Raw genomic sequence first — 26,378 nt, forward strand, 5'->3', positions numbered from 1 at the left:
GGCTCCTCATTAGTCAGTTCTTTCCTGCTCAAGAAGGGGACCAATCGCTACTGCCACACATGATATTTAATGGGTTGCAGTAGCAATTGGAAGTTGGGGATTTTGGAGCTGAGAGGCAAGCCCAGGATTTTTTTTTTTTTTTTGGGAGTTGCTGTCTGGATTGGAGAGGAGTCACTGCTACAGACTTGGAGGAGCTGAAATTTCATTGAAAACTTCGGTGCTACAAGTAGAGGTAAGGTGCACACTTTCCTACTACTTGCCTGCCCAGGGTTGGTGGTGGTGGCGGCGGCGGCGGCGGCGGTGGCGGGTGGGCGGGCGGGCGGGCGGGGGGGATTCTTTGACTGGTTTGAGATGAGAGTTTGGCTGAGCTGGGAGCTGGTTCTTTTTTTTTTTTTTTTAATCTGAGTAGTAGTGTGCTGTGTCCATTCCCATGGGTTACTGAATCCTATTCCTGAACATGTGCTGCAAGAATGGAGGAATCTAGCACATGTTCAGTATGTAACCCATGGGAATACGTTAATAAAGATAAGTATATAAAATCATACCTGTTTGAGGCTTTTATATATGCTGCGGTGATGGTGACGGGGCAGTGAATGGGATGGCAGTGGCGGTGATGGGGCGGTGAAAGGGATGGTGGTGGTGGTGACGGGGTGGTGCAGAGGATGGTGGGACGGGGACAGATTTTTTTCCCCGTGTCATTCTCTAGTTAGAACCATCAACCTAACCCGCCCAAAACTTTCTCCCCTGGTCACTCAGCACAGCGGGAAACAAAAGTTCGGTCGTTGAAGAGGCGGACCTTTGGAGTTTGGGCGAAAATGTTTTAATAGGGCGATGTTAAAACACTATGCAAATTACCCTTCCCTGTTCACGGTGAAGGAGTAGGGGCGGGGAAGGGGTAATTTGCATAGCGTGCTAAGGCGTTGAACCAATCGAAATACAACCCCTTGGCCTGCTATGCAAATTACCCCTTCCCCGCCCGTACTCCACCGTGAGCTGTGGCATGATTCGCTAATGCTGGTTCTTCTGCTCATGCTCAGTTAGACCTGATCTGAGCGGAAGAACAGGCATTATCCGAAGTTTGCGTGCTGAATTAAATGCTGCTGAAGTTGTGGTTCAGGCAGGAAAGGTATGTTCTTCTAGTACGGGGTGCAGGCAAACCGGAAGAAGCAGGCGCTTGACAGTTCATGCGCGAACCACCGCCGAGTCGCGAGTCCGATGTCAGATCCCGGAACCGGTCCGGCGCGGTCTCTGCAGCTGCAAAATGGCAGCCGGGCGCTCACTTAAAGTAGCTCGGCGATGCGCCCGGCTGGAACACGCTGGGGAGAACACTGTTGTGGATGAAATGTCTACATGATGGTGGTTAGATATGCTTCACATTTTTTCTTGAGTCTCGCATATGTAATGTGATTTAGTATGGATGATTTAAAAAATTTTTTAAAAGGCTTGGGAGAAGAGCTAAGCTTTCACTTCTTGACAGTCCTTGCTCTGTTAAGCCAGGCTTGTGGCTTTTGTTTTGTTTCTGGCCTCAATCGTGGCAGTAGAGAATGACACGGGGACAAAATTTGTCTCAAACTCAATTTCCCCATGTCCCTGTAAAAGTTTGTAACTATCCCTATACCTTCAAGCTCTGCCTTAAACCGCACATGCCTCAAAACACTTATGAATTTAAAGTGTTTGAGGCTTGTGCAGATGAGGACAGAGCTTGCAGGAATGGAGTAGGGACCGGAAAATAGCTCGCTTCAAATGAGGCACGAAGTCAACCATTATCTTTTAGCTTTAATTAGCTGAGGATCATGTGTGCAGAGATTAGCTTGGTTGGAGGTAAATTATGGTCTTTCATATAAATGAAATATTACAACGAAATGGTTTTTGGTTGTTTTTTTTGAGAAATGCAATTCTCTTGGTTGGGGTTTGTTTGTTTTTTTGGTTGGTTTTTTTTTTTTTTTGGTTTTTTTTTAATGTTTCAGAGCATGTAGTTTCTTGCATTCAGTAACATGTGTATTTATATTCTGGATTGTGCATCAGACTTGTATAATGTCCGGTGTAGACCACTGTCTGGACTCCACTGTTTTAGTAAGAATCTACTATTGTCATTTTACCTAAATACAAAACAGGAAACATCTTACTTTTTTCTTGTTAGCAGTTTGGCTAAGCATAAAAAGCTGGTAATACATGTTCTTTAAAATCATCTTCTCCTGAGGATATAAAAGTCTGCATTGACTTTGGACCCTTCACTTGCCAGACTTATTGAAGTTTGTTTAAAATAGCTCTCCCAGTTGTTGGCCTTTGCTTGCATTTCCTAGGACTGGAGGGTACTTTATATACTTGAATATAAACAAAGATAACCTTCTTCTTCCCCCCCCCAAAAAAAAAAAAAAAAGAGGAAAAAAGGTTGACGCTAATATAAATCGGGGGGGGGGGGGGGGGGTTAATATTCAACTGTAGTGCCTTGCCAGGTTCTGTCCCCTTCACCCTCCCCAATACTTTGCAGGCCTCCACTGGGATGGTCCACTGGTGGCCAGGACAAGAGGGATCCCTCCTGCCTTCCCTGTGTACCTTAAATATCCATGGTGGTCCAGTGGTGAATCATGACAGGAGTGATGTTCCTTTGTTCCTGCTCATGCAGAACTGCTAGCTAATTGTCTGTCGTGACAGGGCTGGGATAGGAGGCAGGAGGGATCCCTCTTATTCTGGCCACTGCTGGAACACCAGGTCTCTTGGCAGGTCCAGCAGAGGCCTGCAAATAGATTCAGGAAGGGGTGGGTCAGTACAGACCCCTATTTTTGGGCCCAAAAATGTGTATATTTGAGTATATATGGTAATCTCCTGTGGGTTTAGCAGAGGGCTGCAATTGCCAAGTTATGATCCTCAAGTAGGCCTTGATTGTGAATCAAACTTTGTGTGTGTTTCAGCCAAAACACAGGCAACAAAGTTGGAGGTTGGGGTGGGGGAGGGGGTTGTTTCTCCCAAAACTGGAAAGTTTGTTGACCTATCTCCTTTATTCCCTCCTCCCCCAGAATAAGATGTTGTGTCGTAGGTTGGCATGTCTCTACTTTGGCAGCCGGTGCCTTCTGAGCAGACCTGTTGGACATAACGTCTCATGGCAACACAGTCTGAAGAAGACTGTCCCCATAGTAACATGCAGGCACTACACGGCAACAGAATCTCTTACCTGTTCCTGGCATTTACATGAAGATCACCTGGGTAAGAGGCATGTGTGTAGTTACTGCTTCATTGTACAAAATTTGGAAAGCTACTTTTGTTGGTTTGTCCCCCCCTAATTTTGTAATCTTAAATGCACATTTCTGTGTTTAGAGTGCAAAATTGCCCGTGTAGATTATAGAATATCAACAGTTACAAGCATAACTTAAATTGCTAATTAGAACTCTAATCATTGACTTAATGCACTTATTAGCACTAAGTGGCAGTTCGCAGCTAGGCATGTAACTGTACTCTTAACTAGTTTAGACTCGGCTGACATTTTATTTGGATTACCTGTATTTTCTTACCTTTTAGATGGTATTTTATCTGCACTTTTACTTCTAATGTGTTTCACTGGCATTATATTGTAATATGCATTCTGATTATTGTTAAATTTTATTATTACAATCTGTTGTATTTCATCTGTATTTGATGTACTTCTCAGTTGTTGTGAACCACCTAGAACTCTTTCGGTATGGTGGTATATAAGAATAAATTATTATTATACTTGGGGCCGGATTCTCAAAACTCACCAGTAAAATCTGGGGGGTTGATGTAGTGGAGTAATTTTTGCTTTTATTTGAGCAGAGAATTGCTGGTAAAGGGGGAGGAGCTGAACATAGCGATTACTCTTCTGAGCAATCACTAGGTACAGCTCCTCCCCCTTTACCAGCAATTCTCTGCTCAAATAATGTGCATGCTGTTATGCCAAAATTGTAAAAGCAAAAATTGCTCCACTACATCAACCCCCCAGATTTTACTGGTGCCCTGATCAATTGAGCTGCAAATTCCCAAGTTCTGCTGGCTCAGCTGACCAGTAGTGAGAACAGCAGAAAGTCCCCCCTCCCACCGACACCCCCACCTTGCTTGCCACCAATACAAGATTTGGCAGGATGCCCCACTCCTCCTGCCTAGGTCCTGACCAGACCCTGTCCCTTTAAATTGAGGGATGCTTGCTCCTCTGGCCGGCAGGCCCTCCTGCTGTCCTTCAATTTAAGAGGGGGAGGGGTTAGAGAAGAGGGGGGGATCCAGCAGCAGCAGCATCCTCCTGCCAAGGTGTGTGTGTAGGGGTGCTGGACAGAGGCAGGAGGGTAGTGGGCATTCATTCCCTGCTGATCTGCATGGGGTTTAGGGGCAGCAATGACGAGGGTGGAGGGGGGGGGACACTAGACCACCAGGGCTTGTTTCTGGGCTCTGAGGAGGGGAGAGGGATGGGAGCATTTTGATGGCATGTCTTGGCTGCCTTATTTTCCTGTCAGTGCCCGAGCTCAATCTTGTGCTTAGGCTTCTGACAAAGTAAGGCTATGACACCTTGGACCTTGCTGGTAAATATTGGCTCACTTCCCTCAGAGGGGCATGGTTTAATGAATCTGGCTTATATTCTATAAACTTAAAGCTCTTTAGCACATAACTGCAGGGGGTTTCAGAATGTGCCAAATTATTAAAATGCTAGAATCATTGTGTAAAAATTTTTCATCGTCATCTAATTGCTGTACACAGTCGAGCTTTCTCAGAATGATGACTCTGAATATAAAGTTAAGCTTTAGTTTAGTTTAGCTACGAGTATTTATATTGGTCATTATGGCATAAATGGTGAGTAACTGAACTTATGCACTTAATTGTCATTACCATAATTGTTCTTGGGTGCTATGATGCTGCACATTAACTCTAGGCCAGGGGTAGGCAATTCCAGTCCTCAAGGGCCGGAGCCAGGTCAGGTTTTCAGGATATCCACAATGAATATGTACAAGATGGATTTGCATGCACTGCCTCCTTGAGATGCAAATCTATCTCATGCATATTTATTGTGGATATCCTGAAAACTTGACCTGGCTCCGGCTCTCGAGGATCAGAATTGCCTACCCCTGCTCTAGGCAACTTGTGGAGAATGCACTGCTTCCACAGTTGTCCTAAATGTGACAAGATGAAAAAGGCATGAAGTATAGGGAGGTTCATATTTAATCCTCTGTGTCCATTTGCTGTATACAACTAGTGAATCTGACGGGACAAAAACGCGACGGACAAAGCCGCGTCGACAATAGAGAGCAGACAATGTGTGCAAGACTCCAGCGCACCGATGTAAGTTTATTTTAAAGGGTTCCGACAGGGTGTGTGTGTGGGGGGGGGGGGTGTAACCCCCCATATTATAAAGAAAATTTAACTTTTCCTTATTTTTTTAGGGAAAGTTAAGTTCCCTTTATAATGGGGGGTTACAACTCCCCAAAACCACCCCCAACCCCCACCGGCAGCGCGAACACTAAACTGGGGGTACCCCCTCACACCCCCATTGCAGCTCTTTAAAATAAACTTTTTACGGCGGCGCACTGGAGCCGTGCTCAATTGTCTGCTCTCTGTCAGCGTGGCTTTGTCCCACGCGTTTATGACTGAACCGGTGAATTCCCTTTTACTGGGCATTTTACAGTAAATCGGTGCCTGAAAAAGTACTGCAATGGCAGGCATTCCATCTTGGTGCTGCATGGATATGGAATGGAACCACTGGGAGCAGGGTTTATAGTTACACAAATGCTTACTATTATGTACATTCAGTTCTTTTGACCACATAAGAATTGCTGTACTGGGACAGACTGAAGGCCCATCAAGCCCAGTATCCTGTTTCCAACCCAGGTCCCAAGTACTTAGCTACATTGCAAGTAGCAAAACAGATTCTATGCTTATCCTAGGAATAAATAGTGTACAAAAATCAAAATCAACAAAACTATCCCAGTGATGTAACAAAAAATAGAGTACTTCCGCTATGGGCTGTCAGGTTGACCATATAGAGTGATATAACTCTTAGGCCTGTCAAATCTTCACTCATCCCGATATTTTTTCTTATTTTGCATATTTTTCCTATTTTACATATTAAATATGAATAGAATAAGTTATGTATTTAAAATTAACTTAGGGTTTTTTTTTGAGTGTATAGATTTGTTAGATCATACTGCAAATGTTTTTCTCCAGCGTTCAAAAAAACGCTCCCCTCTGCCAATGCTGGAGAAAAACATTTGCAGTATGATCTAACAAATCTATACACTCAAAAAAAGCTAAATTATTTTAAATACATAACTTATTCTATTTGTATTTAATTTGTAAAATAGGAAAAATATGCAAAATAAGAAAAAAATACACTATGCAAAATAAGAAAAAATATCAGGATGAGTGAAGATTTGACAGGCCTAAGAGTTATATCACTCTATATGGTCAACCTGACATCCCATAGCGGAAGTACTCTATTTTTCGTTATCCTAGGAATAAGCAGTGGATTTCCCCAAGCCATCTCAATAATGGACTATGGACTTCTCTTAAGAAACTATTCTTTAAACTCTGTAATTCATTGCCAGAGAATGTGGTGAAGTCAGTTAGCTTACCAGGGTTTAATCACACGTTGTGTGGATAAATTTTCTCCAGTTTGTTTTAAATCATTGCATGCCTCCTAGTCCTAGAGGTTGATTAAAAAAAAAAAAAAAAAAAAAAAAGTAAACAAGCAATTCACATCTACTTCCACTCCACCAGTATTATAGACTTCTATCATATTGCCCCTTGGCCATCTCTTCTCTGGGCTGAAGAGCCCTAGCTGCTTTAGCCTTTCTTCATAAGGAAGGCCCATCCCTTTTATCATTTTTTTTTCATCACCCTTCTCTACCTTTTTTCTAATTCCGCTAAATCTTGTTTGAGGTGTAGTGACAAGAATTGCACATATTTGAGGTGAAGCCCTACTATAGAATGATACAAAATTGTCGAACTGCTTGAACACAACAGTAGAAATGGTGACTTGTCTGGAGGATTATGGTAGCAAATTGACAGAGCAACAATGCATCCATCACTTGAAGCCCTACTATAGAATGATACAAAATTGTCGAACTGCTTGAACACAAACAGTAGAAATGGTGACTTGTCTGGAGGATTAGGGTAGCAAATTGACAGAGCAACAATGCATCCATCACTGAACTATAAATATGGTAACATTACCTCATTCTGAAAGATCTTTACCAGAATGAGATAATGTTGCCACATTTATAGTGATAAGTGCTGTTTTTAAAAGCTTAGATGAACTAGACAAATGGATTAAAATTATCTTTTGGTTGAGAAATTTGGTCTTTAGAGGCTTTAACTAGGCAAAGGTTTTTATGTTTATGGTTTAATCTCATTTGTAAGAGGCAATTTGAGGGTAAATTCAAAGCAATTCACAATAAAAGCAGGAATCTTTAGAAAAGAACTGAGTAACTTATAGGAAAGCAAACCATTCAAACATCTTGGCAGTAACCAGCAGCATTTAACACTTTTTATCCAGCAAGGGTTAGAAATAAGGCACTGGGTAAATTTCCATGCAGAAATGTAGTTGGACTAACATTTTTAAATTATGTACAATTTGCAAGGGGCAAACTTCATTTCAAATGAATAGGGCCATAAAATGCACATTTTTCTTGACTCCCAATAGGCCTGATATGGACTGGGTAGGACAAGCCTTATTGATAGAACAAAAGGTGAAACGGGGGTATAAGGGGTTGTTAATTTGGAAAGTAGTAGGGTAATCCAGTTCAAAGTGCCTTAAAATACCAGTGCCAATATTGTCAGCTCCCAAATGACCCAAAAATTTTTTTAATAAGTTTAAACAATGATGTTATGAGCCCAGCCCCACCACTCCACTGCATCAATTATCTTTCATAGCAGTGAGCTTTATGTGGTAATCTTTTCTCATCAGCTCTTATCTTGCTTAAATATTTTATTTGCTATAAAGTGCACCGTGCTACATTACTTCATTTTTTTCTCTCAAAACTGTTTAGTACTTAATCATTCCATAATTTAACATATTTCATAAAAAAAAATTTTTATTATTTATTTATTCAATTTAATTAATACAAACAAGCAATAAACATACTTGTACACAGATTACACAAAATATTATAAGAAAAAAAAAAAAAAAACCCAATTCCACTTAACACAGTGTTTTTGGTTACTCAATAATAATTCAAATTATTTAGTCCACAACTTTTGGAGAGAAACTTAAGAAAAAATAAAAATAAGAAATAAGACGAATCTTGTCCAACTTAGAAAGCGGCATTTTTCTGCGGTGCTACAGCCATTCATAGCAGGTTACTCATTTTCAGTTACAGGCGTTATACAATCCTAGAGAAACATTGCTAGATTACAAAAGACCTCATTCAGATGATGTTATAATTCCATGTGTGATTAAACAAACTCGTATGTCATCACAGGTGATCAAGAAATATAAAAAACATCTTCCTCTATTAAAAACGCTTCCTTGTTTTGAAAACAAAAGATTTATTTTTTCACAATCAAGAAATAAAAATCTTAGTGATTTATTATGTCATACATCTAAGGAAGATTTTATAGAAGAAAATCCAGATAACATCCAGGGTCACAAACCTTGTGGACATTGTTCAAATTGTGACATAATGCTGAATATTTCCAGCTTTATTAATCCCAGTGATGGCAAGAACATTGTTTTACACCAGACGTCCTCATGCCAATCTATGAATATAATATATGCGATTCAATGTCCATGTGACCGTCTATATATAGGGCAAAACTCAAGGACCTTAACCACTAGAATTACGGAACATAAAAGCTGTTTGAACACTCGGAAATTAACAGCCCCGATAGTGGCTCATTGTACCCAATTTGGCCATAGATTTGAGAACTTAAAATGTTGGGTCATCGAGAAACTACGCCCTACTCAGAGAAGAGGGGACAGTAGAAGAATGCTATGGCAGAAGGAACAACAATGGATTAGCCGGTTACAAACCTTAGAGCCAATGGGCTTGAATACAGCTTATGAATGGCAGCCGTTCCTTTGAAATTCATTCCAAAAGTTCCTTCTTGGGGTCTGTTTGGCAGCTAGTTGGAAGTGAGTGTGTTTGACCTATCGTGCATCACGTAGGTGATGACGTCAAGACGCCCGGTTCGTGTTTTATTCGAGCCGGGCGCGTCTTTCAGTCCTTGTACCGTCTTGAGAGGAGTCGGCTCTATTTCCAGCAGATAATTAGAAGCAGAGAGATATTGGAGTTGACATTGTTCCCCTGAAGTAGCCCTCGTCGGGCGAAACAGAAAGTCTTTTCTGTCGGGATCTTGAATTGGAAACCTCTCGGTGAAAATCCTCGATTTCAGATGAGTGTATTTTTTCACGATTTCAGATATATGCTGCATATCTCTAAAAACTGCTTATACTGATTACATTCAGCTGTAGTCCTCGCCAATTAATGTGGTTAAGCTTGGGATTCGGGCCTTTTTCATTGCTTGACATTTAAACTGAAATTTTATATATAAAAAAGACTGTGAAAAATAACAAAAAGAATAACAATAACAAAAAGAAGACCTTGTGTGAATGAAAGATGTGAGAATTGATTATTTATACATGTTTTGGAGTTTTTTATAAACCCGTGATGATGAGTGGATGGTTGGGCACTTGTGTAGTCCCAACGACCCTCAATTGAGGTTTATTTTTCTCCTTTTCATCTTTTTGATTTTTAGTATGTCAGCTTTATCTATATGCTTTTTGGTCTGGATGAATCCCTGCTCATAACTGAATTTGACAAAACGTATTTTCAATACAGTTACAGGCCCTACATGCTCTTTAGATTCTATAAATCCTATCAATTGTTTAGGCTCAAAAAATAAGTAATTCTTATTCTGATATAAAACAACATTTTACAGGAAATTTCAACATAAAATTTGCTCCCAAGGCTAGGACTCTTGGCCGTAATGCCAAGAATTCCTTCCTACGCCTCTGAGATCTCAATGACATATCAGGAAATATTCGAACATTAGAGCCTAAAAATTGATCATTAATATGACGAAAAAACAAACGTAGTATATATTCTCTATCACTTTCTAAAGCAAGAGTTATTAACAGGGTTTTCCTTTCCGTTATAACCTCTAAAGAGTTCTCCAGAAACGTCATTAAATTCATGTTGTCATTATTTGTCCCTTGAATCTCATTAGGAGTAGAAACTTCTACAGGTTTCTTTAGCTGCAGATAATTAGCTCTAACAATTGGTGGCAAACTTTCTGTGGGAATTAGCAAAATTTCCTTAAAGTATTTTCTTACCATCTCCATTGGTGAAATTAAGGGACATTTAGGAAAATTTAGGAGTCTCAGATTATTTTTTCTTAGTTGGTTCTCAAAACTTTCCATTTTCCTGGCAGTAAATGATCTTTCTTTTACCAATTCCAAATCCATAGTTTTCATTTCGGAAATTCTTGACTCCTGTTTTTCTAATTTCTCACTTAAATCTTTAAGGACCAAGCCCTGTTGCTCCACTTTAGAGTGAATAGTCCCATAATCAATTTTTAAAGTGGAAAAGGATAGTTTGAGGTTAGCGTCCATAACTGATATGGCCTGCCATAAAGCCTCCATATTTATTACTTTAGGCTTCTCCAACACCCCAAAATTGATGTTACTTCCTCCCGAAGCTCCTCTCAACTCCTCTGCAGAGTGGGAAAGCTGCTGCTGTTCTCTAGCTTCTTCAGCTCCCGATAGAATTGGAGCTGGCTGTCCTCCTTCTCTGGGGATCGATGTACCTTCCAGAGTCATCATTTCCTCAGGAACTCCCGACTCTTCACTGCTTCCGGGTTGTGGTGGTGGCTGCCTCTGCTCCGGGCTCAACAACGCCCGAATGTGTTGGCTGAGTTCGCCCGACGTATTCGGGCTTACCCCTGAAGTAGCCCCCGAAGATTCACTCGAGCGGGCTAACGCTCCCTCGATTGTAGTTTGCACCAGACGCGGTGCCGCTATCGCCGCCGGAGGATTGCTGCGAAGGGCTCCTTTCCTCTTCCCCATATCGAGGTAAGAGGGTTGCTAGGTCACTTCAGCAAAACGCCTGCCGACTGCAAGAGAGGGAGCCTCCTACTCAGGCGTCCGCTCTCGTCGCCATCTTGTTTCTCTTTCATAAAATTTTAAATAAATCTCTAAGACTTAGCTATGTAGCAAATTATTGAATTCAATTCATAACTCATAACTTTTGTGAAATTTGGTTCGGGAGGGTTGGACCTGACATGTTTCGCACACTGCTGTTTCAAAAGGTCCTCCCACAATCGCCAGTATTGATCCACCCCACTTGAATTTTCAAAGTACCGAACAGTTATTTAACAAAAGAAGTTATGAGTTGCGAATTGAATTCAAGAATTTGCTACGAAGCTCTTTTTAGACTTATTGCAATTTATTTAAAACAATATTATAAAATATGTTAATTTTATTCTGTTTTGTGATTACAATGTCGGATTTGAAATATGTATCCTACCAGAGCTGGTGTTGGGACAGCAAGTGTGAACTAAGACCTAGAAGTCTTATTTTCTTTATATTGCAAAAGTCAGTGTGGGGTTGGAGAGGTTGTAACCCTATACTTCTAAGATTAAGGGGTCCTTTTTATTAAGGTGCGCATTTAGCGTGTGCTAAATTGGTTAGCGTATCTTAATAAAAAATTTGTTCTAAGTTAGATTTTGGCCCCTTATGTGATGAGTTTGACACCCCCTGCTCTAAAGGAAGTATTGAGCTTTTGGCATCTGGACCCTGTTGGTGTAATCGGTTGTTGATAGTCTAAAACATCTCCAGAAATTTTTTTTTTTTTTTTTAATCCACACCCTTGCAAACAGCTCCAGGATGTTACTTCTAATAGTCTGTCTCTAACTTTTTTTATATATATTTTGCTAGAACTGCATTATTCAGATTCCTGTATGCGATTTGATTATGTCTGGCTGCGGGATCACTGCCGCTCAGCTTCCTGCTACAATACCAAGACTAACCAGCGCAGTTTGGACACAGCTAGTGTGGATCTCGACATCAGGCCAAAGCAGGTGCGAAACGATGAAACCACACTCTACATCACCTGTAAGTGAGCCAGTAGGCTGTTTCTATAAGCTACAATTTCAGTCTCTTCTGACTATTACTAAATAGAGACAAGTTAGCCTTGAAAATACAGTTTGTGTATGTTGCATTGTCACGGTATTGCGGTATATAAGCTGTTATTATTATTTACCAGTAAATCCAATCTGCTTGGCTACAAGCCATCTGGCTTTACATGACTTTGCATGTGACAACAGCTCTTGGCCTACATCTGAAAACTAGTTGCATTACTTTACACTAAAAGACTTAATCTGCATTTATCAATTGCAGTTCAGTGCAGCTTACATCAAAATTATATCTGGACATCTTGGAAGTTCAGAATATATAGTTCATAATACAGGTACAAGATCCTTTATCTAAAATCCTTTGAACCAGGCATATTTCCATTTTCAGAACAGTAATGTTGGTTAGAAAGACAGGCAATAAGATCATAAAATGCCAAAACTTTTTTTTTTTTTTTTTTAATTTCAAAATATGGCCAACATGAAACATTTCAAGCACTTCAACATAAACCTATTCACCAAAGAGCCCTATTGAGCCCTATTATAAACGCCACTGGTTCCTCAGAGGCCCACACTCTCCAAATTTGGCTGCATGTACAAGGCCCTCTACATGATGGGAGAGTCTTGTACATGAGCCTTATATTGAGCTACATGGAGGTGTGTTAAAAAAAATTTGCTACCACTACCTGCAGTTTGCAAAATAACTCCATCTTTTCCTTTTCTTTGCAAAAAGATTATTTCTCAACTGTTTATCCTTCCAGGCAGCCCATCTGAGCCAGGAGCTGCTCCCCATTGTATTGTCCTTGTGTGTGTGTGTGTGTATATATGTGTATATATGTATATATATGTATATATATACAAATGTTTTAGGTTATGTCGAACACTTAAGTTTTTGCTTGATAGAACTGATCTATGTATCCATATACAGGCAGTCCCCATATTACAAACGTCCAACTTACGTTAGACTTGTAGTTATGAATATGGATCCTGCTGGTCTCTTCCATGTCCAAACATGCCCATCTTCCTCCTTTCTCCCTCCATTCTGTCTCAAAACTTCATGCCTCCTACACAGGTGTGAGCCTGTGTTCTGGCCAGCTCCCTCCTGCCTTCCAGCTGCACATTTTTCTCTTCACCAAGGCCAAAGGCAGCAGCTCATACACATGACCTGCAGCTGACCCAGAAGCTTTCCCTTTGACCTCATAAGACTTCCTCCTGGGAAATACTAATGACCAATGCCAGCCTTTATGGTTAGGGATATCATTAAAACAGATGCCCATTTCAGGGTCATTGGTTATTGGCTCAGCAAAAGTGGTTCATAAAATCACCTGGAACTCACTTTGATAGCTCTGAAGGCCCTGGAAAAATAGAAGGCAAGGCTTCTTGGTCAGATGTTGCCCTCCAGTGTGCCCCCACCATTCCCATCTGGAATCTTAAAAATATATTGCAATGTCTCAGTAGATCTTCATATGAGCCCTTAAAGGAGCCCTTCTTACAGTCAAGATAGTGTTTCTGATGGAGTCTCGGAGTTACAAGCTCTATCCTTTTAGGGAGCCATTCCTGAAGTTTACAGAAGCAGGGCTTTTCCATATGCACAGTTGTCTTTCCTGTTGAAAGTTGTCTGCTTTCCATGTCAATCAGCTTTCCCACTTTATCATACAAGGTCAAAGAAAAAGGATAAGGTGTTGCATTTTCTTGATGTCAAGCAAGTGATGCTTTGGTACATAAGTTTACCATTGTAGATGTGTACCTGCATTTTGCCTACCTTCTGCCTTAGGATCAGTCTGTATTTGGAGACGTCTGTCTCTTAGATGAGCTGGGGAAAAACACACACAGGACAGTTCAGTCTGGTCAGTCTCTGCTTGATAAAGGAGGACATATGAGAAGCTAGATGCAAGTTCTATATCTTAGTGCTGGTTACACACTGTTTTGGTATCTACCTTGATCAGTTTCTTGAATGTTTGTTTAACTGCTATATTTTGTTAGAGCAGAACAATTGTAGTGTCAGAATTTTTTTCATTTCCCTCCTTCCGGTTATATATGCCTTTAATGGTGTTGCTTGACTGATCTTGCTTTTGTACTAAGTGAGGAGTCGGGAGCAGCTCCCTGATAAGGAGGCGGAGTTCAAATTGTAAGCATTCTGCAAGCATCTTGGGGTTCAGATGATTACTCCAGTGTTCAGGACTACTAGACGCATCTACAAGATTATCAAGGTAACAACCTAGTCTTTCAGCAATCTCACCATCACTGAAGGAATGCACAACAGGTGCACTCTTAATATTCAGAGCTTAAGATCTGCCTCTAATAGCACTTTCAGATAAGATTTGGCATAAATGATGAAGTTTGAAATTGCCATTTCATCACTGACATGCTTAGCATAAACTTTGAATGTTTGCAATTTTAATGCTGATTTAGTTACATCTTTCCAGGCTTTGGCAAGTGCATAAATAGCATCCTTAAGACTTAACTCCTTGAGAGTCTTGAATTCTTAATGCATGTAATTTAGAAAGCACTCTATGCTTGGTCTTCATGGAACATATACAGTGGTACCTTGGTTTACGAGCATAATTCATTCCAGAAGCATGCTCGTAAACCAAAATACTCATATATCAAAGCAAGTTTCCCCATAGGAAATAATGGAAACTCGCTTTGATACGTTCCCACCCCCAAGGCCAGCGGCACTGCTCTATTCCCCCCCCCCCAAGAACTGGCATTGCACCCCCCCTCCCCCGCCGCAATCTGAAGTCCCCCAAACCCACCCGAACCTGCTTCTTACTTTCATTTCGGCACCGGCATGTCCTGTGCGTTGGTGCCGGTGCCTGAAGATCAGCCTCCTCTTCTGTGCTGGGCCTTGAGCATGCGCAGATGCTCAAGGTCATGGCAGGGCGGTGCCGGATCGCGGGGGGGCGCTCATAAATCGAGGCATGCTCAATTTCCGAGGTGCCAATTTTGCAAATGTTTTGCTCGTCTTGCAAAACACTCGCAAACCGGTGCACTCGTACCATTGTAATTCATTTACCTCTCACCTAATGACACATCCTTAGGAAGTGATGTAATTTTGGAAGCAGAGGAAGTTTTACTCTTGATTACAGCCAGCAAATGGGGGTTCTCTGAGGAAGCCACTGGCGAAACATGTCAGGACCCGCTGGAGTGAAACAACTTCCTTTCTCCTTTATTTCAGTAAGTTAAAAAAAAACCTTTTTGTTAATGAGCTTTATTTAGAACATTTTTGGAGTTTGTTCTACACTACTAAGTACACTTGAGATTTTGTTGAAGTCTATTTCATCCCCTTTCTACCAAATGAAGATGGTGCAATGATAGACGACTGAAAACACTCGCAGGGGAGCATTCCCTAACTCGTGATTTTCTCACCGTTCCACGGTTCTGAACACCGCTTTGGTTACAAAGGCTGAAATAGTCAAAGTTCCTATTTTTTTGTTTTGGTGTTGACATCCTTACTATAGCCTTGCGGCAATGTTTCTGCCATTTAAATTGAGGGATATGTGCAGAGCAGCTGTCTAGAACCATTAAAACTCTAAAGTTCTTTCGGCTCAGCTTCTCTACAATGAGCTTTTGCTGCTGGCACAAAGTGGTTATGGAACCAATCACTGTTTCTCTAGTTACACATGCTTTCTTGTTAGCAAGATAGGTAGAGGTACATACTTGAAAACAATGGGGATTTTGGCTCTATCCAGTTGCTGCCAACTTTCTAATTTGTGTGCCTGCAGCATTGCTACACACGAAGTTACCATGTCCTTAAAAACCAGATGGTACTCAATCATCAGCTATTCTAGGAAGAGTGCCAGAGTTTCATCAGCAGTAAATTTTTGCTTGGTACCACCAGATATCCTCTTAGCAAATTCAATGTACCTTTCACCACAGAGTTTGAGATATAATACCATGGTGCTGCTTAAATTTCTGCAGCCAACCATCTGAATATTCAGTCACTGTCAAAGTTGTTGTTGGTTTTTTAGTTCATTACCATCAAACCAGTCAATGGTATGTATTCATGCCTTTGCTGGACCCACTCAATCGGTACACAATCTAAATGTTTGTTTTTTGCCCTACGCAATGTTTTGATTTTCATTTAATTTCTGGTCATCACTCATGAAATTTCTACTTAATCTTTCTGAGTGGAATCTGCATATCTGTGCCATTTTCCAGCCATCTGACCCTTCTGCTTCTCACTGCCACCTGAGTGGAATCTGCCACTATTTTTTTCTTTGCTACTTTCCAGCCCTCTGACCGGAATTGTGCAGAGATCAGGAGAAACACACACTTGCATTGGTTTCAGCGCTTGCCATGTCTAGGAAATTGACTACTTCCAGCTCGTATGGCAAATTTCAGTTTTTGGAGCTCTTCAGTCTTTGTAATTTCAGATAAAGGATCTTGTACCTATACTTCAGGGGGTGTCAAAGTCCCTCCTCGAGGGCTGCAATCCAGTTGGGTTTTCAGGATTTCTCCAATGAATATGCATGAGCTCTAGTAGCATGCAAATAGAACTCATGCATATTAATTGGGGAAATCCTGAAAACCCAACTGGATTGCAGCCCTCAAGGAGGGACTTTGACACCCCTGCTGTACTTCAAATTATTCTCAATACAAACTTCCTCAATAAGAATGTCTTCTACAATTTCTGAAACTAAGGTAATTGGATTGCTTTCTTAAGCATAAAGGAAAGGGATTCATAATATCATTGCTGCCTGTTAAAGTAATGAATTAATGTAGTCAAATCTGACAGTCTAAGCCAGGGGTGTCAAAGTCCTTCCAAGGGCCACAATCCAGTCGGGTTTTCCCTAATATGCATGAGATCTAATTGTATGCTAATAGATCTCATACATATTCATTGGGGAAATCCTGAAAACCTGACTGGATTGTGGCCCTCGGAGGGACCAACACCCCTGGTCTAAGCAAAATAACTAGTTCTTAAATATTTTAGGAAGCTTAAAGTCATGGGGTTTGGAAAAGGGAGGTTTGTTGTGGGTAAAATAGAAAGGAAAGGGGGTAGTTCAGGAGTTAACTGAAATTGAAATTCACTGGTATTAGATTTTGTTTGCTAAGTTTATGTCAAGATACTACATTATTGTATATGGGTAATGCATTTTTTTATTGGTGGTTTGCATATTAGGGCCAGATGATCACATTTCAAGATATGGTTTTGCCTGGCTCCTGAAGAACAGTTTTGAAGGGCAGCCACATCAGACTATCCAGCCTCGGATTCTCTGGAATGCAGAAATCTACAAGCAAGCCCAGATGCCATCTGTCACCTTCAAGAATTTTCTGGAGACAGAGGATGGTGTGAGGGACTTCCTGAAGACATTCTTACTCTATGGCCTTGCCTTTGTAGAAGAAGTCCCTGCTACTAAAGAGGACACGGAGATAGTGGCACAGAGAGTCAGTCTGATCAGGTACACTGCCTAGAAAAGAACTTTTGAGGTAAATGTACAGTATAAATCGGCACCTTGACGTGGTGCTTAATTGATAGCTGCAGGCATATGTACACTTGGGACTATTCTATGTTACCACTAAAATGCTATAGTGCAAATGTGCTAGGAAGGCATACACGTGGGCATGTTTCCAAGTGACACAGAATACCATTAGTTAAAACATGTTACTTGACGCATTTAGATGCACCCTTTTACACCTGCCATTAACACCCGTGAAACACTGGCCACAACAGCATTTTAGAACAAACATTGATTGAGATAGTAATCAACTGTCAAATGTTTTTCAAATCAATGGATCAGTGCATCACTAGTAGTTTGAAATGCTGAATTATATTTTAAGATATAGTTTAAGTTATAAAAAATAAGAAAAAAATTAAGACGTTAAGAATAAATATAGATTTCAGGTTTTTTGGCCAATGACTGGAGCATTGGAGCAGTGAAAACTAAGACTGTGCTTAGGCTCCAATTCTGAGGCCTTTGCCTGAATAGAGAATTTAGAGTAGGTGTCGTATGTAATATGACTCTATAGATGCACCTCCAAAATTGAGTGGAATATTATATTATGGTAAATTGTCATGCCTCAGCCTAGGTACATCATATACTAGTATTCTTTGTCAGCATTTTGGCATATAGATTCAGTTATAGAACTGGCAACCAGTGCATAGCATCAGTGTGCATAGAAAGTGCTAATTTTATATAATTGCTTTCTACAAGAGCTAATAATGGAAGAGTGTTGGCTGAAGCTAAGAGTGGATTTGCTTTGTTAAAAATTTTGGTTTAATTGGTCTCTTCTGTTGCATTTTGTTTTATATGGCACCTTGTCTAGGACACTATAGAAAACTGGTTTAGAACAAGATTGCTTTTTGGCAACTGCTACACACTGTGTACATTCAGAATCTTAGGAATTATTAAAGGGGTAGATAAAATGCAATATTATAATGCCTCTTGTATTGCTCCATGGTGCAACCTCAGCTTGAGTACTGTGTATGATTCTGTTTGCCATATCGCAAAGATATAATAGAATTAGAAAAGGTTAAAAGAGGGCAATTAAAAGGATAGAACTCCCCTCATACAAGGAAATGCTTAAGAGGTGATGGGAAAAGACAGCTCGGGAGGGGTTTACGATGAGCTAAAATATTGAGTGGGCATAGAATAGGTAAAAGTAAATCAATTTACTTGTAGTAAAAACAGATTAGGGGACACCACAAGAAGTTTGTGGTAATTGGAAAAAATTTTTCCTACCCACATGGTGAATAGTTAAGCTCAAACTCATTGCTGGAAGTTGTGGTAACAGCAGGGTAGCATATTTGGGTTAAAAAATATTGACCAAGTTCCTGGCAGAAAAGTCCATAATCTGCTATTAAGTTCCCAGGGATAAATAGCTTTCTCCATGTCTTTCTGTTGGGATCAAAGAGCAAGAGGTGTAAGCAGATTGGTATTCAGCAGAGTTCTACATAGTGGATATTGTCAGAATTTCAGGCCAAAACAAATTTTTTCATGCTGTGACCTGGAAGTGGTGCGAGTGGGTGCTAGGTTCACCAAGCCTAGGGGACAGTTATTCATGGGGTCAAGGCTAGCTCAACCTTATTTCCACCCACTTTTTTTTTTTTTTTGGGGGGGGGGAGTGCGCCTTATGGAGCGAAAAATACGGTGTACAATTTTGTCTCTTCTCTTTTTCTATTTATTTCCCTCTCCCATTTTCCTCTTACCAATTTCCCATTTTACCCCTTCCTTCTTTTCCTATTTTATTGCTTCTATTGTTAACCACCTTGATGTGCTGTACACGATTGGTGGTATATCAAGAACTGAACAGATAAAACCTATGGACCAGGTGAGGCACTGGCTCAGGGCACCAAAAGCAGTCTAACATCTCTCCCTCCCTCTCCCTCTTGCAGGGATGAGGGCAAGATGCTAAAGGGCACCAAGATCCTGAATTCCAGTTTATCAAGAGGGTGGAGGTAGGGATTCAGAGGGAGCTAGCAGATCATGAGGGAGGGAGGGGAGGCACCAATGTAAAGGTTGGCTCAGGGTACTACAAGCCATCTCAGATTATGGTAGATAGAACAATGAAAGTGCACAGTACAAAGGTCCTACTTTTTGGCCTTGCTGGCATAATTCTTTCAGTGATGGAAGTTCCACACTGCTGGCTGTGGGTTGAAAGCATAGAAACAACAAAATCTACCAGATAAGACCCCCTGCAAGAGCAAGAAGGCAGGTACAAAGGAAACGGCTGAGATTATCTTGATCCAAACTTTATTCAAACGGTACAGAAATATACAGATTGATAGTGGTATAGACCTGACACGATCTGTGTTTCGGTCAAGAATGACCTTCTGGGGTCTGGTACGCTATGATCCGCTATGGATAAATAAACAATACAGATTAAGCATAGCTGTGTAGTCCACAAAGATAGTATCTGGTGTATACCACGATCTATTGTACATTTCTGTACTGCTTGTTGGACTGCACCTTTTTGAGTAAAGTTTGGATCAAGATAGTCTCCTCAGCTGTTTCCTTTGTACTTGAAAGATTTCTTATCAGTAAGCATGCCTTCCCCATAGGACCACATCTTGAAACATGTGACAAACTGCATATGTGTTAAGGTCAACAGCACAAACTATGCATATTTATAAACCTTCAGGCCATAGACAAGGCTGCAGAATTTCAAGAGAGCATACCCCCTTCCCCCCCCCCCCCCATATTCTGTGAAGTGAACACTGACATTTTGCATATCAAAATGTTGTACACAATGATTAGAATAACGCCCTTTTATGTGCATACACATTACTCCTGGCAGAATTCCTCAACCCCTCAGGACACATAAAATTCTGCACATGATGTGCAGACAGGCAGAGGACAACATGAACTGCTGCTTAAGCAGATCACTTCTGTGCTGGCTGGCTTAGACCTGACTACTTGTGCATGTGAGATAGCAGTTCACATAACAGTTCCTCCAGAAGTAATACATCAGCATTATTGACAGATGGATTTGGGTCTGGGCAAATGTTCATGCTGATGAAATTTATATGCATGTATTTCACATGTTATGCTAGTATCTTATTAAGTAAACCAGGCAGCTGCCTTTCTCTGTAGAACTTCTTCTCTCTTCACCCCCCCCCCCCCCAGAAATATCTAACTTGGTTCTGTGCCAACTAATAATTTGTCTTGCTGGAATCTTCCAGTAGCTGAACTAAGTGCAAGAGGGCATCAGATTCTCTTCATAGTGTTGCTGCTGTTTTTGTTTTTTGAGGGGGGGGGGGTTGTTTTTGTATGGAGTTGTTTGGACCTGTGAATAACTAGTTTCTGACTTTCCCATATGTTATAGAAAAATCATCTTTATGAAAGCAGAATCTTAAGTGCAGCTAGAAACCCAGCCTGCTACCTAGTTAAATCTCCAAACCTAAGGCCATTCTTTTCTTTACAGGGAAACCATATATGGTAGAATGTGGGATTTCACATCTGACTTCTCCCGTGGGGACACAGCATATACTAAACTGGCTCTGGACCGCCACACAGATACAACATATTTTCAGGAGCCCTGTAGGTAAGTACTGACTTCACAAAGATATATCGGTGAATGGTTAGCCTTAATGCCCTGCCAGGGGGAAAGCAATAGGTCTCTTTGGATGCATTTTTCAATAAAATGAATTGAGTAAACTGAACAAGTATACTCCTGAAAAAATTCTGTGCCCAATGACAAATTCTGCACATTCTAGTGAAATATAGTACAAGCACCAAGTATCATCATAAACTTTAAAAAAACTAGCTTTTACTCAGGTACAAAATTGTGCTTTCATTGCTGGTGAGGGGGAGGGTGAGGAGGAGCTGGTCCCTTATAGAAACAATTAAAAAAAATCTGCCCTGGCCAGAGGTAAGGTGAGGGTTTTTTTTTTTTTTTTCTGTTCCTGGTAGGGGAGCATAAACCTACAAATCTTGTTTGGTCTGGCAGGACGGTAAGGAAATAGAAGAATCTTTTTTAATTTACTTTAGCCATTTGTTTGTTTGTTTTTTTTTTTAATTCTTTATTCATATTCACTTCAATTAACAAGTATACAATATGATATATTATATAATATACAAAATCACTTGTACATTCTTAACCATAAATCTTAAATACTTTAAAATTACCCCCATCCCATCCTCCCAGCCCTCCCTATATCAATAAAATTCATTCATATATGTATTATCCCTTCTTATTATAAAATTTCAAACATTTAAAGGTGTCTAATCATTTGAATATTCAATCAATGGCCCCCATATCTTTTTAAACCTATCATAATTCCCATTCTGTAAAGCAAGAACTCTTTACATTTTATATGTATAAAATACTGAATTCCACCAAAAGGTATAATTAAGTCTTGTATAGTCTTTCCAATTTCTAGTGATGTGTTGAATGGTAACTCCTGTCAATATTAATAATAATTTATTGTTAGATATTGAAATTTGACTTTTAAACCTCATTGAAGTACCAAATAAAATTGTGTCATATGACAAGGCAACAAAGTTTTCTAATAGCAAATTAATTTGGGGCATTAATACAAGGACAGAAATAAATTAAATGATCTAAAGTCCCTGCATCCTTATTACAATGCCAGCATCTATTAGACCTAGAAGTATCTACTTTTTGTAAACGAACTGGGGTCCAAAACACTCTATGCAACAAAAACAACCATGTTTGCCTCATAGATGCCGACATTGTAGACTTTAATCTCCAAGACCAAATTTGTGGCCATTGAGATGCAGAAATTTGGTGCTTGATCTCAATGCTCCAAATATCCCTCAACCCAGTTTTCTTTTTTTTATTCAGATATTCATTAAGTAATTTATACCACTGTGCGGCTTGGTGACCCAAGAAATCCGCCTGAAAGCAAAGGAATTCCAAACTATATTGATTGTTAAGATTCTTCCATTCAGGGTTTTTATTTTTATTTTTTTACTGTATATGGTCCCATTGATTGCCACTTGCCCAAGCTCCAGGCTATCTCCCCCATCCCCATTATTGACTCTTACCTTTCTCTTTTTCAGCATGCAGCTGTTTCACTGTCTGAGGCATGAAGGCACAGGTGGCCGAACACTATTAGTGGATGGATTCTATGCAGCCCAAGAGGTGTTGCACAAATATCCTGAAGACTTTGAGCTTCTTTGCAAAGTGCCTCTGAGACATGAATACATTGAGCATGTCCGAGAATGTCATAACCATATGGTTGGGATTGGACCCATCCTAAATGTTTACCCCTGGAACAATGAGTTGTATTTGATTAGGTAAAGATCATATAGGTATTCTGACATGCCAGTGTAAAGTGCTAAGAAGTTCTCTATTCATTTTTCAATTCTATTTATCCTCTGTGTACTAACACTACTACCACACCATTTCACTCGTGGTCCCAGTCATTTGTGGTATTTTCCAACAGAATGATTGGGCAGGAAAGGGCAGCCAGAGTGCTGGCGAGTGAAGGAAATCACTTGCTGTATGCTCTGATCGCCTCTTCCTATACTACAGTTGGGCCTTACCAATCAGGAGCTGCGTGTCAAAGCAGTTCCCAGTTGAGGCCTGACTTTATACAGGAAAAGGCGGTCAGAGCATACAGTGAGTGATTTCCTGCCCTCTCCTGCCTCCCTTGTCTAACCGTATTTGTTTTGGTTTTTTTCAAAATTGGAACCCCATGAATTTCGGGGAAGTATTGTATTGAATCTATAGATGGTTGATGTGCTATAATCTATTTAGGGTAGAATTGACATTTTGATTAGGCAGAATAAAAATAAATTTTAAGCTAACTGGCAGAAGATGGTAAATGTATTACATACTGACGTGTGTATTTGGATTTTGGTTTGAAATCGTACATCTTTGCATGTCAATCACAAGTTACATACTGACGTGTATTTGGATTTTGGTTTGAAATCGTACATCTTTGCATGTCAATCACAAGTAACATACTTTTTTTTTTTGGTCTAGGTATAACAACTATGACAGAGCTGTTATTAATACTGTGCCTTATAACACTGTTCGCCGCTGGTATGCTGCACATCGGGCTCTTACAACAGAGCTGAGGAGGCCAGAGAATGAGTTCTGGGTCAAACTGAAACCAGGCAAGGTAAGAGCATGAATCCTAGTGATTAGGGAGGACATTGATTATGGGAGACTGGATCAAGTACACAAGGGGTGAGGGGTGCAAATTGCAAAAAGTTCCCCATTATTAATGCTTTGCTCTGAAAATTGTAAGCTTGACTTCTAAAGACTAGAAAAACACTGCTTTGAGTACAGGACATAATGCTGCTTTCCAGTAAATTTAAGGAGCTGGCAGTGACCAAAGGTATAAAACTTCCAGTATTACTCTAGAAATTGAAGATGTAATGCTTGTTAAGGGTGATGTGTTGGTATGAATTGTATAAAGTTTGACTAATACATATGCAGTAGCTTATATAACAAGCCTGCCTGATGTGTGGGCCAGCTTCATCCTGTGTATACAGTGCACACCTGAGAATTATATAAATACATTTCCCCCCTCCCCCCATGGATACTTGATGATCGGTTTAATTTTAGGCTGTGTGGAATCAATATGGAAATAGTCTTGTGTAACACCCTTGCAGTGCTGACTTAAGAGGGGAGGGGGGAAGGGAAATGATAGCTAAACTTACCTTCTCTGACCTTTTTGGAGAGTATATTGATTGTCTTTTTTTTAACCATTTCTTAAGGTAATGTTTGTGGATAATTGGCGTGTTCTCCATGGCCGGGAAGCTTTCACTGGATATCGCCAGCTATGTGGATGTTATCTGAACAGGGATGATGTGCTGAATGCTGCTCGTCTCTTAGGGCTTCAAGCTTGAGAAATAACTTAAAACTGCCAAGAAAATCATCCAATGAAAGCATTTCATGTTCTTGTCAGAACAGAGGTATTAAATGCTTTCATAAGAAAGCAATCCTGTGTCTGTATGCTCTTGGTACTCATTTCAGAACTTTCAAAGGTTCAACATTTTTGGTTCTACCTTTCAGCACAGCAGCACTAAGGAACCTCGGCCAGGGCTAAAAGGCCAGCTGTATGTATACATGTTGGAAATGAACAGTGGGACATGATTGCAGAAGACTTATTCAAGTGCCTTGATTTTTCTCTGGGAAGGAACCAAATGCTGGTGTATTTTAGCACTTTGACTTCCAGGATGAATTATTCCAGTCAGAAATGAGTTTGTGCTGGAGGGAGATGTATTGTCCCTCTGACCACTTTTTTTCTTTTTTTAAACTAGGTATACATAATTGCCAGTTGCTGAGAACTAGGTATATAGGAGAGAACAGTGCCTAAAATAACAGGGAAGGAGAATGCGGACTTTTTTTTTTTTTTTGTAGTTGGTTTCTCCCTTTTGAGAAATATAGTTGAAAAGTGCATGTATTATTTAAATCTCATTGCACATATTTGGTTGTAGTGTTTTCAGATCTTAACTGACGAGTTTGCTGGAGGATTTTATCTACTTAGCCCATGCAGCAACAAAGGCTTATCCTTTGCATAGCTTTCATCTGTCGGTCCAAAGTGTTGGGTTTTTTTAGGGTTTTTTTTTTTTCAGTATCATCCCAAAGCAATTTTTTACATATTTAATGTCACCTTATGGGCTATGCAGATGCTTCACTCACCATTAAGCTCATTTGTCTTTGTCTTAAAATGTATGTTTTGTAAGAATTTATGAAGTGCTTTAAGAATTTCAGCATATGATCTGATTATGCGCAACGGGTGTAAGATTGTCAGGAATGACAGTTTTCTAGTTGCCAGTGAACTAAAGCCATTTTTCATACACTAATTTTCTGTTTACATGGACATCCCAGGGCACAGATTCATTGATCCACTTTTGGTATAGGAGTGGCTAGGGAGTGGTTTTGTATAAGAAGATGAAACTAGTCATGTTGGGTAACAAAGCTTTTTCTTAACTGACTATTGAAATAAATTAAGCAGTGATTAAACGACACGCATATTTTTTTTGCTCTTTTCTATCAAGTACTCATGAAATGGTATTTAATCTAGTAGCAAACTTGAAAGACCTAGAATGCTCTCCATTTTAGATTTTCTCCCATAAGGAGTAATGCCTTGCTTATGGAGTCACAAATTTGATGCAATGTCACCATGCCTAATGTATGGCCCATTAGTTGTAATTCTCTGGTATAGCTGTTGTGAACTGTCGCAACTCCACCTACCCCTGATGCTACAGTTGCAATCAACTTGCCTGCCCCCCCCCCCCCCCCCGGCTAGTGGTTCTGCTTTTATGCCACAACTGGTATTGCCAGCTACAACTGTCTATGATATTGCTGCTGATGCAGCATAGAAGTAGCTGCTGCTGTTCGTTACTATCCATCATACATGTACACTGTTCAAATGTGAGCCCTGTTACACTATTGCTAAAAAAACACCAAGTCATTAATTTATAGTGTCTAGCTGGGCAGACTCGATGGGTCATTTGGGGTTTTTATCTGCCATCATTTACTAAGTTACTATGCCACATTGTGTTTTACTATCTGAAGCCATCTGAAAACTGCTGGTTATGTAGGGCCAGCTCAACTTATGAACCAGGTGAGTCAGCCTTACAAGGCTAGATGTCAGCATTTTCTGTTGGGCCTAACCAAGGTCAGCAAAGGCCTATGTGAAATTGATACTAAACAGATCTGACCTGATAATGTCAGTGCAGATAAAGAAAAGTCATTGAGTCTCAGAAAAGACAATAGAAAATTAATCTGTATTTAAGAACATAAGAAATGCCATCTCCGGATCAGACCTTCGGTCCATCAAGTCCGGCGATCCGCACACGCGGAGGCCCTGCCAGGTGTACACCTGTTGTAATTTATAGTCCACCATATCCTTACATGCCTCTCTTAAGGAGATATGCATCTAG

At 40.3% G+C, this 26,378-nt stretch overlaps 1 protein-coding gene across 3 annotated transcripts; it reads left to right on the top strand.

Moving 5' to 3' along the window:
• Nucleotides 1-86: 86 nt before the first annotated feature.
• On the top strand, nt 87-25,460 carry TMLHE (trimethyllysine hydroxylase, epsilon). 3 transcript variants are annotated; one of them, XM_033947277.1, is made up of 8 exons: nt 87-232; nt 3,018-3,204; nt 11,873-12,049; nt 17,192-17,471; nt 20,935-21,054; nt 22,536-22,772; nt 23,464-23,602; nt 24,204-25,460. In XM_033947277.1, exons 2-8 carry the CDS (start codon nt 3,024-3,026, stop codon nt 24,333-24,335), a joined length of 1,266 nt encoding a protein of 421 aa, XP_033803168.1. In that variant the 5' UTR covers nt 87-232; nt 3,018-3,023; the 3' UTR covers nt 24,336-25,460. The 3 variants fall into 3 exon arrangements, with proteins under 3 accessions (XP_033803168.1, XP_033803169.1, XP_033803167.1); XM_033947278.1 differs by lacking the exon at nt 87-232 and adding an exon at nt 984-1,126; XM_033947276.1 differs by lacking the exon at nt 87-232 and adding an exon at nt 1,220-1,359.
• The last annotated feature ends 918 nt before the right edge of the window (nt 25,461-26,378 follow it).

This window comes from Geotrypetes seraphini, chromosome 5 (genome assembly GCF_902459505.1).
Source record: "Geotrypetes seraphini chromosome 5, aGeoSer1.1, whole genome shotgun sequence".
Lineage (NCBI taxonomy): Eukaryota > Metazoa > Chordata > Amphibia > Gymnophiona > Dermophiidae > Geotrypetes > Geotrypetes seraphini.

What these genes read in the sequence shown, in the direction of transcription:
- TMLHE (XM_033947276.1), top strand. An exon ending in TTTACATGAAGATCACCTGG is followed by an intron (nt 3,205 to 11,872) that starts GTAAGAGGCATG and finishes ATATTTTGCTAG; the next exon opens with AACTGCATTATTCAGATTCC. An exon ending in AATGAGTTGTATTTGATTAG is followed by an intron (nt 22,773 to 23,463) that starts GTAAAGATCATA and finishes TTTTTGGTCTAG; the next exon opens with GTATAACAACTATGACAGAG.